At 44.8% G+C, this 24,963-nt stretch overlaps 1 protein-coding gene across 1 annotated transcript in view; it reads left to right on the plus strand.

Annotated features, from left to right (window-relative positions):
- The window catches only part of PLB1 (phospholipase B1), a 114,888-nt gene that overhangs the window by 36,427 nt on the left and 53,498 nt on the right, over positions 1–24,963 (plus strand). Inside the window, exons 15-22 of the mRNA XM_056853363.1 lie at positions 9,936–9,994; positions 14,444–14,517; positions 15,903–15,946; positions 18,582–18,690; positions 21,767–21,818; positions 21,947–22,027; positions 23,461–23,526; positions 24,786–24,886. Coding sequence (XP_056709341.1) covers positions 9,936–9,994; positions 14,444–14,517; positions 15,903–15,946; positions 18,582–18,690; positions 21,767–21,818; positions 21,947–22,027; positions 23,461–23,526; positions 24,786–24,886 — 586 coding nt within the window. The remainder of the gene's footprint in view (positions 1–9,935; positions 9,995–14,443; positions 14,518–15,902; positions 15,947–18,581; positions 18,691–21,766; positions 21,819–21,946; positions 22,028–23,460; positions 23,527–24,785; positions 24,887–24,963) is intronic.

Genomic DNA, 24,963 nt, shown 5'->3' on the forward strand with positions numbered 1-24,963 from the left:
AGTCCTCATTGTCACCCAAAGCCTCCAAACCTTAGTGTGTAAATAGAAAATGGAATTCTTATGGGTCAAAGTTCTGTCCAATGTGCAACTGTGATCTCTCTGGCCATTTGTGTTTGGTAATTAGCAGCGCGTTCCAGTCTGAATTGCCCCGCATATTTTTTAAAATTTTGCACGCAGAGCCATCATTCTGGAAGCGACTGCGAAGCTGGCGCATACCTGCTTCACATTACTAAAGAGCTCATTTAACGTGACTTTTGGTGTTTGCCGTGAAGAATCTCCCTCAAGGAACTATTCAAAACTACAGAGTCGTGTTAGCTATGCACATGCTAATGGCTATGCAAACAGGAACAAAGGAGCAAGCGAGAGGGGGGGTGGAATTTCTCCTTTTGTGTCAGGACCATGAATAGCCATTTTTAAAGTCGCATTTTAAAAAAGAGCTTTGAGCAAGCATCAAAATTGACCATGCAAAAATGGCCTCTCTGTTGCAATACTGATCTCTATTACTTTGTATCTATACTTTGTTTTGACTCTTAAAAATACAAAGAGCCTTCCAACTCTGGGTTGGGAAATTTCTGAAGATTTGGGGGTGGAGCATGGGGAGGGTGAGGTTTGGGAGGTGAGGGGACCTCGGCAGAGTATAATATTATCGAATCCACCCTCCAAAACAGCCATTTTCTCCAGGGGAAGTGATCTTTGTAGTCTGGAAATCTGCTGTAATCCTGAGAGATTTCCAGGCCTCACCGGGATGCTGGCAACCTTACTCTTAGATGTATACATAACCCGTTCTCAGGCTTTTCTAGAAATCAAATATGCATGCCCAGTATCAACTATCTGGCTAGCGAAGCGTTCCTTACCCATTTTAAGGTAAATTACACGCCGCCTCTTTCAAGGAAGAGACTTACAAATGTCTCCTTTCCCAATTTTTCTAATAATTAGAGTATTTTTTTAACTTTCTTGTCATGCCAGATATACCTCAATCCTTTAAAGGTACGCTTTAAGTCTTCCACTTTGAGTTTTTATAGTTGTACAACTATACCTCTTACAGATTTTTTTTAATGAGGTGTCTCAAAAGTATGTACCAAAATTTAATTTTTATGGGGATACTGTGGTGGTGGGAATATTCTTTGAGGAAGAAGTGTCTAAATGTCCTGTTTTCAGGTTTTATGGACACTTGAAATGTATAGGCTGAAAGATTTGAAATGAACAAGAACCTCAGTAGCTATAGTGACTTTGTGGTACACAAGGGAGTGTCAGCAGAGGAAAAGATAATTGTGCAACGTCAGCATTCTGAGAATAGGATCAATGGTGATGAAAAAAACTTCCTTACTACTCCTATTACTCTGCCAATAATAAGTCATAAAAACAAAAGAGCCCTGCTGGATGAGACCAGTAGTCCATCAGGCCAAGGCCTTCTCCTAAGGTTGTTTCTTAGCACCAGTATCCAGAGGTTTGCTGCCTCTGAATATGATGGCTTCCTTTAGTTACCATGGCTAGTAGGCATTGATCGACCGCCATGAAACCTCCATAAAACTTCCTAACCTTCTTTCAAAGCCATCTATGCTTGTGGCCACCACTATGTTTAGTAGCAATGAATCCCACAATTTAATTACTCGTTTAGTAAAGAAATATTTCCTTTGGCCTGTCCTAAAACCGTCAGCCCCCCATATCCTCTCCCCTTTCCCTGTTTCCTGCTCTCCTTCCCAATCACCAGCCAACCTACCTTAATCTGCCCCCGTCTTCAGCTATCCCTCCTTCTCTCCCTGGGAAAATTGTCCAAGTTGCATGATGCTGGCTGAGCCGAGCCCACTTGTGTGGTGACAAACTTGCAAGGACTTGAAAGGACACCTCACTTTCCACTGTATTCCCTCCCTACAATATTTCCTCCCTACAATATACAATAGGCTTTCTATTCCTTGGCTCCACCATCACCCAAAAGGGAGACTGCAGCCAAGAAATCAGAAGGAGATTGAGACTGGGAAGGGCAGCCATGAAGGAGCTAGAAAATACTTTGAAGTGTAACGATGTGTCACTGGCCACCAACTAGATTAATTCATGCCATCGTATTCCCTATTACTATGTATGGGTGTGAAAGCTGGACAGTGAAGAAAGCTGATAGGAAGAAAATAGATTCCTTTGAAATGTGGTGTTACTAGGGCTGTCGATTCGGTTCGTCCGAACCGAAAAAACAGCTGAATTTTCCCCAATTCGGGTTTTTTTAGATCGGATGGAACAAAACTGAAAAAAGGCGGGAAAATGATCGCTGAATAAATTCTGTAAGTTCGGCGTTCCCTGAACCTGCCTTTTCCCGCCTTTAAAGACCCACTGCCCACTTTCCTGGGAGTCCTGGGAAACCGGGCGGTGTGCCTGCAGCATGGAGCAGTTTAAAGACACACCGCCCGGTTTCCCAGGACTCCCAGGAAAGTGGGTGGTGGGTCTTTAAAGGCGAGAAAAGGCAGGTTCGGGGAATGCTGAACCTGCCGAATTTATTCGGCGATCGCCCCAAATTTGGGGCATCGTTTTCTCGCCTTTTTTCAGTTTGGTTCCATCCGAACTAAAAAAACCCGAATTGGGGGAAATTCGGCTGTTTTTTCAGTTCAGACAAACCAAATCGACAGCCCTAGTAACACCACATTTCAAAGGAATCTATTTTCTTCCTATCAGCTTTCTTCACTGTCCAGCTTTCACACCCATACATAATAATAGGGAATACGATGGCATGAATTAATCTCGTCTTGGTGGCGAGTGACACATCGTTACACTTCAAAGTATTTTCTAGCTCCTTCATGGCTGCCCTTCCCAGTCTCAATCTCCTTCTGATTTCTTGGCTGCAGTCTCCCCCCTTTGGTTGATGGTGGAGCCAAGGAATAGAAAGTCTATTGTATATTGTAGGGAGGAAATATTGTAGGGAAGGAATACAGTGGAAAGTGAGGTGTCCTTTCAAGTCCTTGCAAGTTTGTCACCACACAAGTGGGCTCAGCTCAGCCAGCATCATGCAACTTGGACAATTTTCCCAGGGAGAGAAGGAGGGATAGCTGAAGACGGGAGCAGATTAAGGTAGGTTGACTGGTGGATGGGAAGGAGAGCCGGAAACAGGGAAAGGGGAGAGGATATGGGGGGCTGACAGGAGGAGAGAAAGAGGAAATAGTGGGGGAAGTGAATACAGGGGATAACGAAGGGACCCCAGCAATTTCTTGCTGGTTCTCTGCTTGTTATATCTAATTTTGCACTGGGCTATGGCATGTAGATGAAAAATCCATGCAGTGGAACCAGGGACAGGCAGAGAGCAGTGCTCTACAAGCCCTGGAGAAGCCACAGGTTTACAGAAAAAAATATGAAATTATGAAAATACTTTTAGGTTAAAAATACAAAATTCATGGAAGCACTGTCTATTTCTTTAAGAAAAGTGTGCCACTGAGATTACATTGTGAGATTTCGGTGGCCATTTGAGGGGTTGCCAGGCAACCAGCAACCAACAGCGCTGATGATACCAAGCCTCAAGTAGTGTCAGGAATGGGGAGAAATACAGACTAAAAAGAGGTAAAAGATAGGAGGCAGGTAAGGTAAACTTGGAGGGGGAGGAACAGAAAAGGTAAGAAGGGAATGATGAGGATGGAAGAGAGGAATAGGAAAAGTGGGCGAGAATGAGTAAGTTGGGACAGAGGTTGCCAGCAGAGAAAAAGAAAAAGGTAAGTAGGAATGTGGGAGAGAAGGAGATAGGCTGAAACCATTGCTGGGCAGGGGACAAAGAGAAAAAGCAAGAGGGCATGAGATTTCCCCCATGAGTCCTCATGGGTCCCCCACTTGTTTAAAAAATTATAAGAAACTGAGAAAGGCTTGTATTAGTTTTTGTGGTAGCTGCTGTGCCCCCAGGGGTAGTTGGTATTGCATCAGCAAAGGCCTGGCAGGTGGGACACCAACAGTATGGCTGTTGTGTATTGGGACTCCTCCTAGTACAATATCCTTTCTAGGACATTTCCTGTGTCTGTGCCTAGTGTTGAGACAGGATTGGGATACTGTTGGTGTGCCACCCACCCCATTGCCTATCCATCTCCTTGCCTATGCTGGCAAGGTGGTCTCAGGAGTGTTACTCCAATAAGAGCATAGGAAGGTTTGGGAAGACATTACCTGCCTCTGAGCATCTCCAAAGTAAAATCCTGAAATTTTGCAGAAATTTCTCTTCCTGCCCCTCCCTTCCTGCCCCTCCTCTCTTTGAATTTCTCTTTGTTCGAAATGGAATTGAATAGAAACTAGCTTCAGGTTCCAGAAAGAGAAAAAGAAATAGATTGTTGGATTTCAGGGAGAAATTGGGTAAAGAGTAACTAACAGCGCATTCCTGAGCCTCCAGGGTGAAAGCCCTTAGGAGGCCAGGAAGGCGCTGCACTGGCGTTAGTGGCCTGAACACCAGTGGGAAGGCTCGGACACCGGTCGGCGGCCGCTGCCGTGGCAGCGCCACCCCAGGACACCGACTGGGCCTTCCGCCGGCGTCCAAACACCATCAAAGGCTGTGCTGGCATCCCGGGAGGTGTTCCTGGGGCATTCTTGCGCCGGGCTGGGGGAGGAGCCTCCTAAGCCCTTTCAGGCCGGGAACGTCCCCTTTTGGGGGGCGAGGGTTGCACGGATTTTTGCCACCACAAGGAGGTTTCAGCAGGGCTGAAACCTCCTTTGGAGGCAGCGCAGTAGCATTGCTTCCAAAAACTGGCGCAAGCATTCCGCTCAGGAATGTACTGTAAGAGAATTTCTCTTAACAACCCTAAGTTGACCTGAGAATGTGGACAGGATTCTTGGAAGTCTGAAACCTACCACCTGCTTGTACAACTCATGCCCCTCCTGGTTGTTTGAATCTGCTTGAGAGGGCTGCTTGACTGGGTCCAGGAGGTAGCAAATACCTTCTTGAGAGAGGGGGTGGTCTCCTATGTATTGAAACAGGAGGTGATGCATCAAGTCCCAAAGAAATTTACTCTGGTCCCAGGAGATTTGACTAACTATCATCCAGTTTCACATGTACCAGCAAACTGGACAACTTCAAGCATTTTTGGTTGGAGATTGTTTGAATCCTTTCAAAAATGTTTTTGGGCCTCGTTATTTGACTGGCATGGACTTGGTTGCTGTGGTAGATGACCTGCACCATGAGATGGACAGATGGAGCAGAACCCTGTTGATTCCCCTGGACCTCTCAGTGGCTTTCAGTAACATCAATCATGGTATTCTTCTGGATCACTTTTCTGGATTGGATTAGGAGGTACCATTATGTCCTACTTGGAAGATTTCAGAACGTGATGTTGGGGGACTACTACTCAGTCCCTTGACCTCTGGCCTGTGGGATCCCCTGAGGTTATATATTGTCCTCCATTCTCTTTAACATCTACATGAAACTACTGGTGAGGTCATCTGGAATTAGGGCTTGGCTGTCATCAATATGCAAATAATGCTCAGCTTTGCCTTGTGCTTCTAGCGGATCCCAGGGAGGTGGGGAAACCTTGAATCAGTGCCTGGAGGTAGTTCTGGTAAGAATGAGGGCTAACAAACCGAATCATAATTCTGAAAAGATAGAAATGCTACTGGTGGCTGGAAGGACTGTTCTTGATGGAGTTACTGTTACTCTAAAGGAGCAGATTCATAGCCTGTGGGCTCTTTCCTGTCCTTTCTCCCTTAGAAGCTCCTTGATTCATAATTCTAAATCTATTGGTTAATAGTTATAAGGACTGAGATAAATTTTGCCACTGCTAATGTAACCTTAGGATCTCTGTCACTTAATAAATAGGTTATTAACTCAAACACAGAGGTATTAGTCCAATCTGTTAGAAGAGGAATAATATAATTTGACCTTAGCTCCAGGAGCACGTGTGCTCGAGAATCATTAGAACCAGAAGAACATGGACAGGTCCTTTCCTGAGTGGGGTAGGTTCATGTATCTACCTTGCATAACCAAAGAAGGGTTAGCATTTAGTCCGGTAGGAAAAAAAGCTCTTAAGAAATGAGGAGTTAAGAAATAGGTATAAGCAGGCAAGCAATGTGAGGGAGGAATTCCATAAAACTGAGATGAACAAACGCGATGATCATGAAACAACAAGCTAACTCAATACCTGTGGGTTCTACTGGACTAGGGCCTCATGTTGGCTAAGCAGGTGGCAGGGGTGGCCAAGAGTGTCTTCCACCAGCTTCAGCGGTTGAGTCAGCTACAATCTTTCCTGGTTAAAAAAGGTCTTGCCACTGAGATCCATGCCCTGGTAGCATCTATTCTAGGTTTGATTGATTACTACAAAGTGCTCTATGTGAGGCTTTCCTTGAAGAGTGTTCAGAAACAACAGTTGATACAGAATTAGGGATGTCGATTCGGTTCGGCCCAAACCGAAAAACAGCCGAATTTCCCCAGATTCGGCGGTTTTTAGTTCGGGAAGAACCGAACTAAAAAATGGCGGGAAAACGGGGGAGCCGAATTCAGCGAGTTCGGGAGTTCATGAATAAATTCGGCAAATTCGGGGCGCAGCAGCATAACCGTCAGTAAGCAGCATTCTCCCCCAGCCAATCGGTGGCCAAGCTGGGTCTTCTTCTGGCCAATCAGTCAGGATTGAGTACTGGAGGAATCAGCTGCTGTGTGGCGCGGCCGGGGAGAGAAAGAGAGAGAAATCCTCTTGGGGGGGTGCATGTGCACATTCGCTCCTTTCCGTGGCTGCAGGGGGCACATATTTGGGGGTAGATACCCCAAACTTTCAGCGAAGCTTCAGACGAGCCTTCTTAAGAGACCCCCCAAGTTTTGTAAACATTGGGTCAGGGGGTCCTGAGATATGGGCTCCACCCCTTTTCCCTCCCCCCTTTTCCATTTCTGTGGCTGCAGGGGGTGTTTTTTTGGGGATGCAGCCCCCAAACTTTCAGCATAGCTTCAGACGAGCCTTCTTAAGAGACCCCCCAAGTTTTGTAAAGATGGGTTCAGTGGGGGCAGAAATATGGGCTCCCCCCTTTTCTCTTTCTGTGGCTGCAGAGGGTGCATTTTTGGGGGTGCAGCCCCCAAACATTCAGCATTGCTTCAGACGAGCCTTCTTAAGAGACCCCCCAAGTTTTGTAAACATTGGGTCAGGGGGTCCCGAGATATGGGCTTTCCCCTTTTCCCTATTGGGATGAATGGATCACCCGATCCTGTATGCATCTCCAGTCCTGCAAATCCAAGGCAAAACCTCCCGTGCTTAAATAGAATCATATTGGATTACCCAGTCCTCCCAGCCCCTCCTGATGGAACAGAAGACAGCCACAGTAAGACCCCTTTGGGGGCTTTAATCTATAATTTTTCTCCTGGGTGTGTGTGTGGGGGGGGGGAAAGCAGAGTCTGTGTGTGTGTGGGGAGGGAGCAGTTTCTGTGGGTGTGGGGGGGAGCCAAAGGGGGCTTTCGCCCATTCTGCCTGGGGTGTGTGTACCCCCTCGAGTCTCTCTCCCTGGTTTGAGGGGGGGCTTGTGTGTCCTCAGGTTTTCCCTCATTCATAAGATCAGTTAGGTCTATTTTGATGCTTGCTCAAAACTGGTTTTCAAATGGTGACTTAAAGAATGCATTTGCCTGGTCCCGAGTCCCATGCAAAAGGGGAAATTCCACCCCCTCCTGCTCATTATGCATAGCTAGCTTCCTCTGTCCCTTTCCATGGTTTGCAAACTCCCAGGTGTCAGGTGTTGCTTTGCATAGTTGCAAACGTGTTGCTTTGCAGTTGTGTTGCTTTGCAAACTTCTTTGCACCTGCCCCACCCTTGCTTCCCGCAGCTCAGCTGTTTGTCGGGGCTGGGAGCTTTGTGCATGGGCTGCAAGCTCTGCTCAGAGATGCACATTAAGGGTGGGAGGACCTCTTTCGGGGCCCATATCTCAGCCCCCCCCCCGACCCAATCTTTACAAAACTTGGGGGGTCTTGCAAAAAGGGCCCTTTGAAGCTCCGCTGAAAGTTTAGGACCTCTACCCCCAAAAATGCCCCCCCCGGAGCCGCGGAAAGGTGCAGTTGTGTTTTTAATGGCTTTATTTGGCCGAATTTTTCCCCCGAACTTTGAATTCGCGCCGAATTGCACGGACCCGAAGTGGGGGAGTTCGGACTTTGGCATATCCCGAATCCAGACAGGCTGAATTCGGCCGAATCCGAACTATACCGAATTTTTTTTTTCAACAGCCCTATACAGAATGCTGCAGCCAGAATGTTGACTGGAGTGAGTTGTAGGTATCATGTTACTTCACTCTTTGTCCACCTACACTGGCTTTCAATTTGCTAGTTTTGTTCTTTAAAACCTATAAAGCTCCAGACCAGCCCAACTGAAGGACTGCCTAATCCCATATGAACCTACTAATCCATTAGTTATGTTTAGAGGCCCCGCTTCGGGTGCCCCCATCATCTGAGGAGAGAGAGCTGGCAACACCAGATAGGACCTTCTTGGTCATGGCACCAAATCTATGGAACACCCTCCCCAGGGAGATTCATCTGCCCACTGTCCCCCTTATCATTGGCATCCACCAATGGGTGAAGACGTTTTGTTTCTCTTGGTGTTTTCTTGTTGACCCTCCTTGTTCATTTCTTTTAATTGTTGTTTATATACATATGCACTGTTGTGATTTTAATTTCTTTTTCACTGTTCGTTGCCTTGAGGGCCATCCACGTCAGGGCCCTCCTTACCTAAAGGCATCAGATCTCCATGGTTTGGCCCTCTGAGTCCTGCCTCTTTAAGCTGGAGGAGGACTGGTTGCTGTGTACCAGCTAGATGGGTGTTACACTGAACAATCTCACTCCTTCTCCCCATATTTGACCATTTCAGCTCCTGCACTGATCTAGTCAGCTTCCTTCTACAGTATTTCATCCCATACTATACAAATACAAGTTGTTGCCACCAGCTCGCTTTTCATCCTACATATAACTGTAACACCTCACCATTTATATCCTCTAGAGCAGGGGTGGGGAACCTTTCTTCTGCCAAGGGAAACATTTGGATATTTATAACATTCACAGGCCATACAAAATTATCAACTTAAAAATTAGCCTGCTATATTTGGTCAAACATTTAGCCAAGAGACAGCTCCAAGTGTCTGCCATGTAGAGCGACTTGCTTTTGAGCTCTGCCGTCCCCAGATGGGCCCAAGAAATTCAGGCAGGGCAGCATCCTTCTAAGCTAGAGATCTGCCAGGACCCACGAAGGGCCAGACCAAATGATTTTGCGGGCCTTATATGGCCCCCGGGCCTGACATTTCCCAGCCCTGCTCTAGAGCTTCAGAAATATTGCAGCATGCACATAGTCTAAACACAGATGTTGGTAAGGGGGCCCACCTGAGAGGCAAAACATCTGCTTTGTATGCAAAAGGTCCTAGTTTCAGTCCACAGCATCTCCAGTTAAAGAAAGACTCAAGTAGTAGATTATGTGAAAGTCCTCTGCCTGAGACCCTGGTAGGTTGTTGCCAGTCTGAGAAGACAATATTGACCTTGAAGGACCAATGGTCTGATTCATTACAAGACATTGTCATGTCTATCCCAGCAAGTTGAAAAGTTTTGGTTCATCCTTAGTTCCATACTGTAATACTTTTAACACTGTTCTGTTTAGAATGCTGGTATCTGAAAATGTATATGAGTGCCTGATGAATATGAATTGCTACCCTCTGTACTGTCCAAAATTTTTGATCCTGCTCTTTAGGACTGGCAATCAAGAATCTTAATGTGAGTTTAGGCTCTTGTCTACCAGATGGCGTTCAGCCTCTACCTTAAGAATTAGCCTCATTGTGTCCCAAACTCCCTTCACGTTCTCAATGGTTTGTTCTATAGAACTCTGGTTAAGTTGGGGAGGAGGAGGGAATTAGAACAAGCTCCTCATCTTTCACTAATTGGACACAGAAATTCCCTATGGAGTAATTTACATCAAGTAGTGAAAGATAAACATAAACTTCCTTCCTGTTACAAGTTTAACTGCATCTTTTTTTTTGCCTTACAGTGCATAGCCTGAAGCCAGCTGACGTGCAAGTAATAGCGGCCCTGGGGGATTCCTTCACTGTAAGAAGCAATTGTTCTTTTGCATTTTTACCCCCAGAGAACTGAATCACTGTGTACTTGCTTAGGCAGAGGATCTAGGGCTCATTTGCTAGTCTGTGAGAGAAGAATAAGATGCTCTTAGAAGCCATTTTCACACTGTCTGTATCTGGGGCTTTTGAATGCATGGAGGGAAGGAGGAATCATACCTGCTGTGTTTCCCCCATCGACCACATGTTCAGTGTCCCCTTATGAACAGTCTGCATGCATCCAAGTTGTATGCACATAGGCTTTTTCTATGCAACTAGGAACCTTGCCAAACATAGAGTCCCTGATGTATAGGGTTGCCAGGTCCCTCTTTGCCACTGGCGGGAGGTTTTTGGGTGGAGTAGGATTGCCAACCTCCAGGTACTAGCTGGAAATCTCCTGCTATTACAACTGATCTCCAGCCAATAGTTCACCTGGAGAAAATGGCCGCTATGACAATTTGACTCTATAGCAGGGGTGGGGAACCTTTTTTCTGCCAAGGGCCATTTGGATATTTATAACATCATTTGGGGCCGCGCATTCTGGCCCTGCCCCCTTTAACCCCTCCATTGTCACCACTTCCACCCCCAGTCCTTTTGTAGTTCAGAGGAAATACGTTTCTCCACAGCCCGGGTGGGAAAGGGTTAATACAGTTTCTTGGGCGGTCCTAGCAGCTCCATAACTAACAACTCTTCTCCAAGGGGGGGGGAGGTTCCTTTTCTCACCAAACAAACTTACATCAGCCTTGAATAGAGGCTATTCCTGTCCGCGGGAGGGGACAGATCGCCAGTCTTAGATCTTTCTGAGCTAGAGATCTGCTAGGACCCACAAAGGGCCAGACCAAATGATTTTGCGGGCCTTATACGGCCCCCGGGCCTGACATTCCCCACCCCTGCTCTATAGCATTGAAGTCCCTCCCCTCCCCAAACCCTGCCCTCCTCAGGCTCCACCCCAAAAACCTCCCACTGGTGGCAAAGAGGGACCTTGCAACCCTAGGGCGGAGTCTGAAGAGGGCACGGTTTGGGGTCGGGAGGGACTTCAATGCCATAGAGTCCAATTACCAAAGCGGCCATTTTCTCCAGGTGAACTGACCTCTATCGGCTGGAGATCAGTTGTAATAGCAGGAGATCTCCAGCCACCACCTGGAAGTTTTGGAAATTAGCACAGGAGAAATGGTACAAAGATGCACATAGACAGGTTGCAAAATAGCAAATATATAATAAGTGACAAAGCTAGAAAAGACAAGACAAGTGTGCAACACGGAATCTTAAAGGCTAAGTTGCTAAATATATACAAAATTACAAGGTAAGTATGCAATAGTCTTTTTGGTGTAAATCAGGAGGCAAAAGTCCTCTTCTGGATTTCAAAGATAATCAGTTCCTTAGGATATCCAATTGCAGGTATAAATCCAAAAATTGGGGAACGGCCGTTTCACATTCGTTTCTTCAGCCCCATAATATATCCTACATTCAAATATATTATTTTAAAATGGTGCCAATATAATTTAACCACCAACCATCAATATATGATATAATAAAAATACATACTTACATCCATTTTCTAGTAAATCAATTACATAAGAAGATAGTCTGTTTCAATGCAACATTCTGCAGCAGCAATGTCAACCAGTTCCCAATGGGATACAAGTATGGTAAAACCTATTCCTTCTTGCTCACAATTAAATACAAAACAGGTGTTAGCTCACAGCTTCCTCAATGCATCTTCTTCCTGAGTTACCGTATACACTCTACAAGGGGAGAACCTACTGTTACTGACAGCTACCGTATGCTATGTAAATCATATAAAACAAGAAAGATCATTTTCAAGATTCAAACCTCTAGGTTTAACCGAATCAAAAAGATGAATAAAGAAAGCCTCTTTCTGTCTCAAAATTCTTTCTGTATTCCTGTTATCAAAAAGTTTACCTTTTAAATGCCAAATTACAAAAAAGCGAAGGTTGTTTTCAGAATGACGAGCCGTAATGAAATGATGTACAACCGGGGCACTTAGAAGCTTCGCGCATATGCACGCACGGTATTCCAAAATTCTATTTTTAATGGGTCTAATGCTGGACCCAATGTACAAAAAACCACACGGGCAAAGAAGACAATAAACAGAGTTTTTGGTATTGCAGTTCGTGAAATCGCACAGTTTTAACGTAAATTGTTTGTCAGTCCGTTGAAATTCTTTTACCTTTAAACAGAGGCTACACGCCAAACAATTATGACATTTAAAGTGACCACTCCTAATATTTCTCTGGTCAGACGTTCTTAAAATGTCTGTATGTACCAATCTATCTTTTATAGAAGTAGTCCTTCTATATCCAAATCGTGGCAAGTTCTCAAGTTCCCAACAAAATGGAGAATGCTGAGGCACAGAGAACCCGCAGGGGTCTTGTTCTCTTCTATTGTGAGGCTTGCTCGCCCACTTATAACTTATGAACAACGACTGAAGAAGCTTCACTTCACGAAATGGCCACAGATCTAGAGGGGTCGTCGTTCCGTTCTCCATTTTGTTCTTTCCCAACTGGACGGCGGTAGCCTATCATACGGGATACAAGGGACTAATTATTTTTAACTTCTTACCACCTTTTCATTTGGCTTCATTTGGACTTGCTCCAGGGGTAACATAACCCTTTCTCAAGGACGCATTGTCTCCGGACTCGAGTGATATCATAACCCTACGGGGGAATTTTCATTTTGGTTTTCAAGTTACATTAATAGTTTGTTTATAAGTATTCTTTATCGTGTGATACGTGAATCAGTCAGTAAATTTGATGATATTTCTATGAGCCTCGTGCTGTTGTCTACATGCTAACAACCTCCAGGTAGTAGCTAGAGATCTCCTGCTATTATAACTGATCTCCAGCTGATAGAGATCAGTTCACCTGGAGAAAATGGCCACTTTGGCAATTGGACTCTATGGCATTGAAGTAGGGTTGCCAGGTGTCCGCTGGTGGCGGGCAAATCCCCAGCAATTTACCCCTCTGCCCGCCAACCACCTGAGGGTCAGCGGGCAAACATGCACACACGCGTGCGTACCGGGCGCACCATTTCCGGTTTAGAACCGGAAGTGCCGCCTCGTGAGGGGCCTTATACCTCTTCGTTTGAGTGGTAAAGGGCCGCTTTACCACTCAAACGAAGAGGTAAAGGCCCTTTGCGAAGCGGCACTTCCAGTAATCTAAACCAGAAGTGATGCACGTGCTTTGGCGCGCGCGCACACACATGCACACAAACACTTTCTGACAACAGCCTCCCGCCAGAGGAGAGGAGGGACCTGGCAACCCTACATTGAAGTCCCTCCCCTCTCCAAACCCTGCCCTCTTCAGGCTCCACTCCAAAATCTCCAGGTATTTCCCAACTCAGAGCTGGCAACCCTACTTATTGTCTACTAATTGCTGGGGAAGTCACAATTTATATACATCTTCTGGTCTCATCTCTTCCGTCTTCTGGAAAGAAAGAGCCAATGCAGGCTGGGGACTATGGGGTTGCCTATTCTTGGTGCCTATCCAGGAGGAGGATAAGCACTTAGGTGTGTTCAGTAAAATTTTGCTTGGATAACTTAAGCCTATGTCATGGTTATAAAATAGGCAAACTTGCAGATAAAATGCATGAAAAGAATGGCTGTAAAAAAAACCCTGCAGGCCAAAATTCATGTGACATTAAATCAATGAGTCGGCATACCAAGTAATTTGAACTTGTGGGCCACCATACCAAATAGGTTGGGAACCAATGCTCTAGCGGATGAAGGAACTGCTCTGCAGCAGCCGGCAAGCTATCCTCAGACCAAGAGCTGCCTAGTGGAGCCCCCAATGCTAAATTGTCTGTAAACAATTACAAAAACCGACCAGCTCCATTCTGGCCTGTGGACCTTTTATCCTGTGCATTGGACCAGATATTAGCAGCTTTTTCTGGTGCATGAGGGAGGAGGAGCCCCTTTCGTTCCCCAGAATATGGAGGGGGATTTTAGGACCTGTCTGGACAAGCCACATGAGATGGAACTGTAGTGCGGAGAGGAATTGGGTGAGATTGCCCCTCTTCCCTCTTGTGCCTTTGGAAAAGCTGATGGGAGCCCATTGCCACTATCCCCTCTCCAGGGCAAGTAGTGGCAGAGCAGTGGAAGAGTTCATTGGCCTGAATGTGTGAAACCTTTCAGTGAATGGTCCAGTTTATTGCCCTGCTTATCTTAAGTGATGCTAACAACACTTTTAAACATTAGTTGGTGCAGTCATAAACTCTGTGGATGGTACATGGTGTACGCAGTACCTGCGAAAGTTTTCAAACTATCGTGGATTTGTTCTCTTACAAGCTAATCCTCCTACTAAAAGGTCAAGTCCTCCTGTTCAAGGAGACACAGCCTTAAAAGGATAGTTTCATTATGGACTAAAAAAAAATTAAAATACCAAACTAGCCAAATACTTCTGCCTTTCTTGTCTTTCTGAGGTAGGCTGGTAACGGCATTGGATCAAAACCAAACGACATGTTGGACTTGAATACACAGTATCGGGGGCTGGCTTGGAGGTAAGCACTCTCCGTGTGCAGATGTCTCTCCGAATTCAATGAAAAGGGTTCAGGGATAAACAAAAAGAAACTGCAATTCTTCTCATTAGAGAGGAATGTCATGAAGTTTCAATCTATGTTCTCCTTGGCTGCAGCTTGGTGCAGTGGTTAAGAGCAATGAACTCTAATCTGGAGAACTGGGTTTGATTCCCCACTCCTCCACATGAGCGGCGGACTCTATCTGGGGAACCGGGTTTGTTTCCCCACTCCTCCCCATGAAGCCTGCTGGGAGACCTTGGGCTAGTCACAGTTCTCTCCGCACTCTCTCAGCCACACCTACCTCACAAGGTGTCTGTTGTGAGGAGAGGAAGGGAAGGAGATTGTAAACCAGTTTTATTCTCCTTAAAAAGATAGAGGAAGTCAGCATATAAAAACCAACACCTCTTTTTCATTTTCCATGTGCATTGAAAATGTATATAGGTTTTGTCCAATTTAATTGTATTTATTTATATGTTTATACCCCGCTTTTCTCCCCAGTGGGGACTCAGAGTGGCTTATGATATCATTCTCCCCTCCTCCATTTTATCATCACCAACAACCATCTAGTGAGACAGGATAAGGGAGAATGACTGGCTCCAGGTCACCCCATGAACTTCCATGGCAAAATAAAGATTTGAACCCAGGTCTTCTGGATCCTAGCCTGTCACTCTAACCCCTACACACTTTTATGGCTTCCTCCAAGGAAAACTCTTTAGGAATCTCTATATCCTCCCCATCCCTGCCATACAATTCTTAAGATTCCTTAGCAAGAGGGGAATTATTTATTTATGATTTACAGTATTTATAGTCCACTTTTTTCAATTGGACTGAAAATGGATTACGCCATGTAAGTGAAGGCCAAACTATGCTTCTCTTCTCCTTTACCACTGCATCTGCACCTTGTAGGCCTGCAGAACTTGGCTAGATACTCCAGCTATTGTGAAAGTGACAGTTGTTCTATTATGTATTAGAGATTCTGGAATTTGCCGGAGCCATCTTAAGGAGAGTTACACCCTTTTAACTCCACTGAAGGCAATGGGACCACACTCTGGTTTCTGAAATGAGAGAAATCCATTTGGTACTGTGGAGTTGAACGTTAGTTTCCCATCTGTCTGTCAGTGAATCTGTCTCGTCACTGAGACTGTATACGTGCTCTCTTACATCCCATAAACAATATATTTTCCTTTCCTGCTTTCATCCCTCCCTCTAGCCTGAGTGATCAAACAATGTCTAAAGGTTCCTACATATATCATGTTTTTATTGCAAAAGTAGAACATCTGTCTTTGGTGCTTACACCATCTGTTCCCTTGTTAGTTAAACATAACTAAGAACCCATCTTTGTGCTTGTTTCTTCTCTTCTGTCACAGCATTGGAGGAGATGCCTCATTAAGGAATGTAACTACTTTATCCAGTAAGTTAAAGTTTTGCTCCTGCCAGTGAACTTGCGAAATGAATTGTTTCTCCCTCTGCATAAATTGCCATAAAGAGTAATGAGCGAGAAGGGCTGGAATCTGGAGTCAGCACATGCTGTTGCATATTTCTGAGAAGTCCACAGAAACGTTCTCACGCAGCTCCTGCCAGATTAGCCTGGATAAAAAGATTCATCATATGTCTTTCTATATTTAGGTACTGTCTGCATTTTTGGCCAAACCAGAATATCTGTTCAGTAGCTGTAAGGGTCGGGTGCGATTCGGTGGCTAATCGAGTGAAGCGTGCATGGAAGGCAACATCAGTTTAGCACAGTTCCATAGATGCGAGGGCAGTTGTGCAAGCAGAAGCACAATTCTATCAACTCATGCCCATTGTTTCAAGGGTCTGTAGAATCTGCGGTGCATGGGGCTTTTTCACATGACAACCCTTTGATGTGGAAGCTGGGGTTGCCAGGTCCCTCTTTGTCACTGGCGGGAGATTTTTGGGGCGGAGCTTGAGGAAGGTGGGGCTTGGGGAGGGGAGGGACTTCAATGCCATAGAGTCCAATTGCTGAAGCGGCTATTTTCTCCAGGTGATCTGATCTCTATCAGCTGGAGATCAGTTGAATTAGCAGGAGATCTCCCGCTACTACCTGGCAGTTGGCAACCCTAGTGGAAGCCCTGTTATTTCTGTGGCTGCCAATGCAGCACTGAAGCATGGAGCTTCCACATGGCAGGTTTCCCCACATTTTCCCTGCCCCAGCCCCTGCAGTAGGCATCCCCCCACCCCCATGCATCACCAGGGGTCTTTTTCCAGGATATTTTTTACTGGTAATTGGCATAGTGATATAGCATTATATTGGTATGTTATATCAATAGCCAATTTTTAAACAAAACCTTCTGAAAAGCCCTCCCACCTGCCTGATGGGGAAGGGAAATCACCACCACAGGGACTGCAGAAGGGAACAGCTGCCATGTTGGTGGGGGTGGGGAAATGTGGGCTTTCCTGCCCACGTGGCAGCCATCTTGGCTTTGCTGTGGTCTTTGCCAAAACGTTGAAGCACAGCAGGTTTGGGAAAGACTGGAAAAAACCCAGGGAAAGCCCAGGAGCTAAAATGGAAGAGAGGAGAGAGAATGATGTAAGCTGGCTTGGATTCCCACTGGGGAGAACGGTGGGGGACACATGAAATAAATAAATATACCACAGTGCTGTGGGGGGGGGGCAGGATCCCGCTCAACAACATCTATCATGAGGCAAGCAAAACTCCAAGTTAATCTACTTAGGATATGTTAACACTTCCTTGGAATGACCACAAGGAGACCCTAGCAGTCAGTCTTGCGCAGGTGGGTATTTGAATATGAACATGGCTAGGTTGTTAGTGCCACCCTCCTCAGTAGGAAAAAGAATACCTTTCCTTTCGCCCAAGACCACACAGGCACACAAAAGGGACATGTTGGTACAAACCAATTTTGTTATTGTCAGTTATCATTTTAATGATAAAGCAGGATATAAATGTACTGTGCTTAGTTTTGACTGCCCTCCTCCATTTGCTGTCTTGCTATGGCACCTTGCAGTATGCCCCACCCTTCTAGCCAATATCTTCTTAGGTTCCCCATTTCCCAGTATGACCTGTCCCCTATACTTCCAGGTTTGTGCTGATACAAGAATCCAAAGACAATGGCCCTATCCTCCATCCTACACCTCTTTAGGCATCCCAGGTTCTGCTGTCCAGTGACGCTGCGTTCCATTGTAGGAAACAGCTTTAGGGAGCTGTTCAAGAAACTGCATATGGGAACTGTCATCACTGCACTCCTAACAAGCTCCATGAAACTTGTGTGGGGCAGCCAATGTGTTTTGTCATCATTAATGGTCGTTTATGCATGGGTACTTTCACTCACCTTCGCCCCCAGTCTGTCTTTGTTGATCCTTGGAGTTATGCATGAGTTTTCCGTCCATTAGAGATGGCCTCGCTGCCAGCCCTCACAAATCCCAGGAGTTCCTGTCCCTCTATTAACCCGATTCTTCCATCTTCCCTGAGCTCAGCCCAGGTGAAATCCCCATGCATAAGGCAAAGTGCGGGACACGGAAGCTTGCTTTCTCTCACAGCCAATTACAAACCAGGGTGTAAAGAGGCGGGGATTCAAATGTTTCCTGCTTACTTGAAGCTCTTTCTGAGCAGAAGAAAGCCTTTTAAAAAATGAGGCTTGGATTTCTTTTCACCCCCCTTTTCAGATTGCTCCATTTTTTGTTTTTTGTTCTTAAAATGCTTTTTTATGCTGCCATTGGGTTTGGGTGGGGAGGGCTTTTCTCTCACAGTAAGCACTACAATGTAAGCCAATTACAAAGCAGCATTTAAAGGGGCAGGGACTTGATTTGAATTTGAAGACTGCTGGTGCATAGATTCCCAACAAGAAAGTGTGGGTCCAGCGAGCAACGAACCTCAGGTAAAAGTCCCATGCAGAAACGACTAAATGTTTCCTTGTGGGTTGATTCAGCCTGTCTAATATGGCACACACACCTCAGTGCTGCTTACAATGGCAGACCTAAGGAGGTAAATGAAGTATGTAGCAACGACCTTTGCCTGGTTATTGTGAGGAAAGTTGCTCTTTCTTTTCATGGTTTCCCTTTCCTTGCAGATATCTTTTCTGAGTTCAACGCCAACCTCACTGGTTATTCTACGAGCACAGGTGGCCCAAGTGACCCAATCTCCTTTCTCAATCGGGCAGTCCCAGGAGCACAGGCTGAGTATGTCTTTCTCCATGTACACTGTACCTCATCAGAATTTACCACTGTCATTACATAATAGGTCAAGAAGGTTCCTGGAACAGGACAGCAATGTGTGGTGTGAAAGAGGCCTCGCTGAATTTAATATTTTTTTATGAGCAAAGGGTAAGCAGGTGTCACAACTCAGCGGGGGGAGACTCAAATACCAAGAACATTGGCAAATTGGTTTACACTGAATTTGTATCGAAAGTTCATAAAAACATGCTGTTTCCCTCACCGTCACCCCTCTGATGACTTTGGGTCATTGTGTGGATTATGCATGCCATTTCCGACCATCAGAGGTCGCCTTGCTCTCCCCTTGCATTTCCCCATGTTTTACCCATGTTTTCAAATTCGTGATAAAACAGATCTCTCAAAACTCGGGCAAAACACGGGGAAATGCAGGGGGAGAGTGTGGTGATATCTGACGGTCGCAAACCGCGTGCATAATGAACAGAAAGACCCATAGTCATTGGAGAGGTGACGGCAAGTGAAACAGCCATGCATAAAAGACCTGGAAAAGCAGCAAAATGTACCTAATAGAGGATCAGAGTTTCAGTTCATAATTTATTTAGTGATTCTCCTCTCTACCATTTTATCCTCAAAATAACCCTGTGAGGTACCTTTGCTTTTACCTGTTCTTTGTGTCTTTAGACTGTCAGCCTCTGAGTATTGTTTTTATTTAATTCTATAGTGCCTAGGTAGTCAGTTGTAGCAATTATCTTTGATGACCTTTTTCACTCACTCATAGTACCTACCACCCTCTACAACCTGTCTCCCACAGGTTCAGGATTGTAGGTAGGCCAGGCAGTCACAGTGCACAACCCATCTTGCCTCTTTTAAAACGAATAAAGAGCGCTGACCATTTCACATTCCAGGTCCTCTCTGTCACTCACAGAGGCACTACCAGACAGGGTAGCCTAGTCCCCTTTAATAATTACCTCTCACTCAGACACTGCGCAGAGTTATTAGGGTTGGGAGACTCTCACGCAGCTTCATTCACACACTGCTACCATTTATTCATATTAATATCTGTGTATTTATTTGTTTGTTTATTTGTATATATTTATATATAGGCCAAGATCTTAGTTTGTGTGTGTGTCTTTCCCTGAAACAACCAGCCCACAAGGTTAAACAAACAATTTAACTTTTATTCTGCTTTGAACATGACATTGGAGTAGATTAGGTAGAGGTTACAAAGTTGCTTTTTAGTTGAACTTTTGAAATGTTTCCCTGTTCAGGCGTTCAAAGCCCTACTCCGAGCGTCGATGTGGATGTGGAACTGGTTCTATTGAAACCATGGAGCATGTCTTATTTTATTGTAGAAGATATAAAAGCCATTAAGAACACAGCTGATCAATCCATTAATTCCTGATATAGACATGCCTGTAGCTAATAAGCCACAATTTCTGCTGGGTGGTTGTGATCCAGCCATCACAGTTCCAGTTGTGAAATGTATTTTGGGTTTATCTGAATTGAAGAGACACGAGGAGAATTTAAAGAACACATATACAATTAAATAAATAATATAAAAATAAATAAATATTTTTTAAAAAATAAATACTATTCCGGCGTTTGGGTTTCTTAGTCTTTGACCTTTTTTCAATCAGCATTAAGCTGATCTTCTACACAGCTTCACTCAGCCAGACCCACTCTCAACTTCACTCTCTCCCACCAACATTTTGCCAGCAACCAATGGCCACTCTTAGGGAAAGGAGGAACCTAATACCTCCCTCATATAATCTTTTGGCTCTTATTCATTCTGCTTTGCTTAAACTTGGAAGTCTTTCTTTTGGGGGAGGTGTTCTACCAAGTCGCTGCAGCTCGAGCTGCCATCTCTTCTAACTCTGTCTTCTTTGTCTCTCAAAAATACTTGCGTGCAGAACAGGAGAACATTACTGCCTCTGCACTTTACCTTGAAAAATAACAAAGGCTTGTTCAAATATACAGTGCAGGCTCCGCAGTATCTGATCGTGTTTGATGGTTTAAGGCTCTCTTGCTGCTAGAAATGAGTCAGACTGTTTTCACTGTTGAATCGATGACTTAAATGTGTTCTTTACCTATTTTCCTGATCCGGCTATAAACAAAGGCAATACAGCCTAGATGGTCTTGTAGTTAAAGTATACTTCATGGTCAAAGGAAATCTAGGCGTAGGTGTCATTTATGGAAGTGATGTTCTGTTTTAGGTTGGACAAGTCATGCATGCTACTTGGGACCACCTTATCTATTGGTAAAAATGGGAATATCCAGTCCTTACTTTACAGATGTTTTTAGGATTTTTTCATTTCATTTCATTTCATTTGTATCACACCTTTCTCCCCAATGGGGATGCCAGTGTAGCTTTTATGACCTTCTGTGCTCCCCCATTTCATCCTCACAACAACCTAGTGAAATAGGAACATAAGAAGAGCCCTGCTGGATCAAACCAGTAGTCCACCTAGTCCAGCATCCTGTCTCTCTCAGTGACCAACCTGTTCCTCTGGAGATCCAACAACGGGGCATAGAGGCTGAGGCCTTCCCCTGATGTTGCCTCCTGGGACAGGCATTCAGAGTATGGTTGAAGCTCCATGTTGGGAAATACCTGGAGATTTTGGGGGTGGAAACCGAGGAGGGCGAGTTTGGGGAGTAGAGGGACAAGTGGAGTATCTTACCATATACTCTACCCTCCAAAGTGGCCATTTTCTCCAGAGGAATTGATCTCTGTCACCTGGAGGTCAGTTGAAATCCCAGTAGATCTCCAGCTACCACCTGGCAAGTTCAGACTCCATTAGCATGCACTTGAAGTTGGGATTTTTTTGTTCCAGTGTGCATCACCTTACACTCACCAACATTGAGCTTCCTCTGCCACACTGTTGCCCACTCACCCAATTTGTGGAGATCCTCCTGGAGCTAGGATAGGCTGAGACTGTGTGATTGGCCCAAGGTCACCAAGTGAGATTCCTAGGGAAAGTAGAGATTAAAACCTGCATTTCCCGGATCCTAGTCTCACACTTTAACCTGAATGCATTTGAGTGCCAAATGTATCATCTTAATTCACCATTTGTCATCTTTTTTATAGGGACTTGTCAGACCAAGCAAAGCAACTTGTGAAATTAATGAAAAATGACTCGGTAGGTTGGGAACATTCAAACAGCTTACTTACTTGTCACTGAATTAAAGGGTCCTAGGTACAGTTTGAGGACCATATAGTTGTGTGGATAAGCCAGAAATTATATGTGTTTTTCTTTGCTTTATTTAGAGAATCAACTTTGACACTGACTGGAAGATCATAACTGTTTTCATTGGAATCGAAGATCTGTGCAGCTATTGCAAAGACATTGTGAGTTATAAGGAATATGTAGAAGATTGGTCACACCGATTGAAACCCAAGGTTACGATTTGCCGGGTATCATTAAAGACTTACCTAAGTGACTGCAAAAGACAAAAAACTGTGGGTGATGGAGCCTAGAGTAGTCCAACTGGACTGGTTGGAGGTTCTGGCAATTGTATACTTACCATTACTGAAGCAAAACACTTCTCTCTGAAGCGTTCCTCTGAAATAGGACAAGATTTTTGGCAGAAACCAAAGATTAATTCATTAATTCATTCATTTGCTTTCTATCCCGCTCTCCATTCACCAAAGTGAGGCTCAGAGTGGCTTTCAGCAGATTAAAATATACATAATAAATACAGATAAAAACAATACATAACAATTAGATATAGAGTAATGATACAACCAAATTTAAAATCCAGTTTCAGTCGGGCCACTATAGTAGCGGCTATACAGCCAATTCAATGGCACAAGCAGGAACAGGCTTGAAATTGAGCATACAGCTCCCCAACATCAAAGAGAATATGGGGGGGGGGAAGAAACCACAGTTACCAAGCATAACAGTAGGGGGTAGTAAGGGAAATACAAGGTACTAAATACCAACCCAGTGGCCATCAAACTTCAACCATAAGCCTGGTGGAACATCTCTCACAGGTCCTGCAGAACATTTCTGGCTGAAGTTTGGTAGTAGTTTATTAAATACATGGGAATGGAACACAGAGAGCGAGAAGTCCCTAACTTTATACAGTTCTTTGGGGCTAGTTGATATTACACCATCCTTAGAGCTACACAGGAAAACATTCCAGATAGCTATCAACTACCCCTTGCTTTCAGTGACAGGCCTGCTAGAGCATATGGGAAATAAATGAATATCACAGATTTCTAAGGCAGGTGGCACAACCATTAATCCAGCATCAGATCTCTGAAGCCCATCAGTAGCACTGTAGTTTCAGCCAGTTCCTGCTAGAAGTTCATAGACTTCATGCCTCTTTTTCTGTTTCAGTTCAGAAGCGCCAGCCTGCTGGGTTGTTGTTTTCTGCCTGTCCCATTAGCCGAACATTGTGACATCCCAAAGACTAGAGACCGGTGCAGCGATCAAGGACCATTAGTCCAGGTGCCAGATTATATAAAACCACTGTGAAAGGCCCACACCTGATAGTTCAGAGAACTCATAACACCATGTGTTCTTCTTCCATCACAGACAGATATAAAGCAACTCCAGAGAGACTGCTCATCAGTACCCATACTTAATTCCCGACTTGCAGGAGCATATTCATATAATTATGAATGATAACATGCCTAGCAGTCCTGATATGATAGGATAAAGGTAGTTTAGAAGATGCTAAGCGCATTTCAAGTGGCAGAGAGATGGGCAAGGCACGAGGCCACTTTTGCTCTTCTAGCATCAATAACCCTCTCTTTCTATCTTGTTTTTTAATCAGAATCACTATTCTGCAGCAAACTTTTCAAGTCACATTCAAAAAGCACTTGATATTCTCCATGCAGAGGTAGGTGGTAGCTCCTTGAAAAGCCTTCTTTCATTTTGTGTGTACTGTATGTGTGTGAAGGAGAAATACCAGTTACATTCTCTAGACAGCCTTCTCCTAAGCGGTACCCTTGTTTAGGATTGTCCATATAGCAACAGCTAGGTCACAGGCTTTCTCTGTGGTGAGTCCAATCATTTGGAAGGGCCTCAACAGGGCTGCCAGGTCTGTCTTCGCCACCGGCAGGAGGTTTTTGGGGTGGAGCCTGAGGAGGGCGAGGTTTGGGGAGGGGAGGGACTTCAATGCCATAGAGCCCAATTGCCAAAGTGGCCATTTTCTGCAGGTGAACTGATCTCTATCGGTTGGAGATTAGTTGTAATAGCAGAAGATCTCCAGCTAGTTGGAGGTTGGCAACCCTATTCCTCAACCTCCTGAAGGTTGTATCCCTGCAGCAAGGCTTTGTGCTTCCTGAATCTCTCCTGCTCCTTGCCTATTATATGTGGAAGGCGCTTCACCTTATAGGCATTTGTGGGAATATTCGGGAAATGATAAAATGCACTTGGAGTACTCTTTGCTTGCTTAGCTTAAGACTGTTAACTGTTGGGGCAGGAGGGGCTGTTTTCTTGAGCTGAGAAAGGAATCTTGCTGGATCAACCCGTTCACAAGGCTCCAACTCTTGTGCTCTGGCTCCAGCTTGTGGGCTTGGGGCCCAAGCTTCAGACTACCAAGGAAGACCTTCCTTCTGGAAAGACCCTTCTTGCTGTGGCGGCCAGAGTCAAAACACTCACAAAGAGGCACTGGGGCTTCTTCATGCTTTCCCCTTGTGACTGCCATCCACTGCCATCACTGGGCTTCTTGCCTTTAAAAAAAAATGCTAGCAGATAAATCACTATAGTATTCAAACAAATATATCAGCTACCAATTTTTTAACAAACTGGTAAAAAGACTACTGGTAGTAGGGAAGAAATGAGGGGAAGTGTTGCTGGATGTTGTGGAAGATGTGGAAACTTGCACCTTTCCATCCAGAATCTCCCTAATCTCTCTGATTTGAGTACACTCAGAAAAGGTCTGGGAGAAAATGCAAAAAAAACAAACAAAAAAAAAAACCCTAAGAGAAATCCCAGAAGTTGTACTACTGCATGACCAGTTCATATGGAAGTGCCACCCAAAAACACTGCAATTTAGGAGAGAGCTTGCAGCAATAGCTCAGAGTGGAAGCAACCTTTCATATACAGCTGTCTGTATAACCAGCTTCTTATAATCAAAACTGTTTTTCTTGTCAGGTACCTAAAACTTTGGTTAATCTTGTTGAAGTGATGGACTTCCTTCCTTTGAGGGAACTGTTTCTGAATAGCCGATTGCCATGCTCCACACGGGTAGCAGAGTAAGGCTCCTTTTGACTCTTTTTTCACCCAGGCTATTCAGTTTTATATTTGGTGCCAAGTGATCTGCTCATTGAAA

Source organism: Euleptes europaea, chromosome 7, assembly GCF_029931775.1.
Source record: "Euleptes europaea isolate rEulEur1 chromosome 7, rEulEur1.hap1, whole genome shotgun sequence".
Taxonomy (NCBI): domain Eukaryota; kingdom Metazoa; phylum Chordata; class Lepidosauria; order Squamata; family Sphaerodactylidae; genus Euleptes; species Euleptes europaea.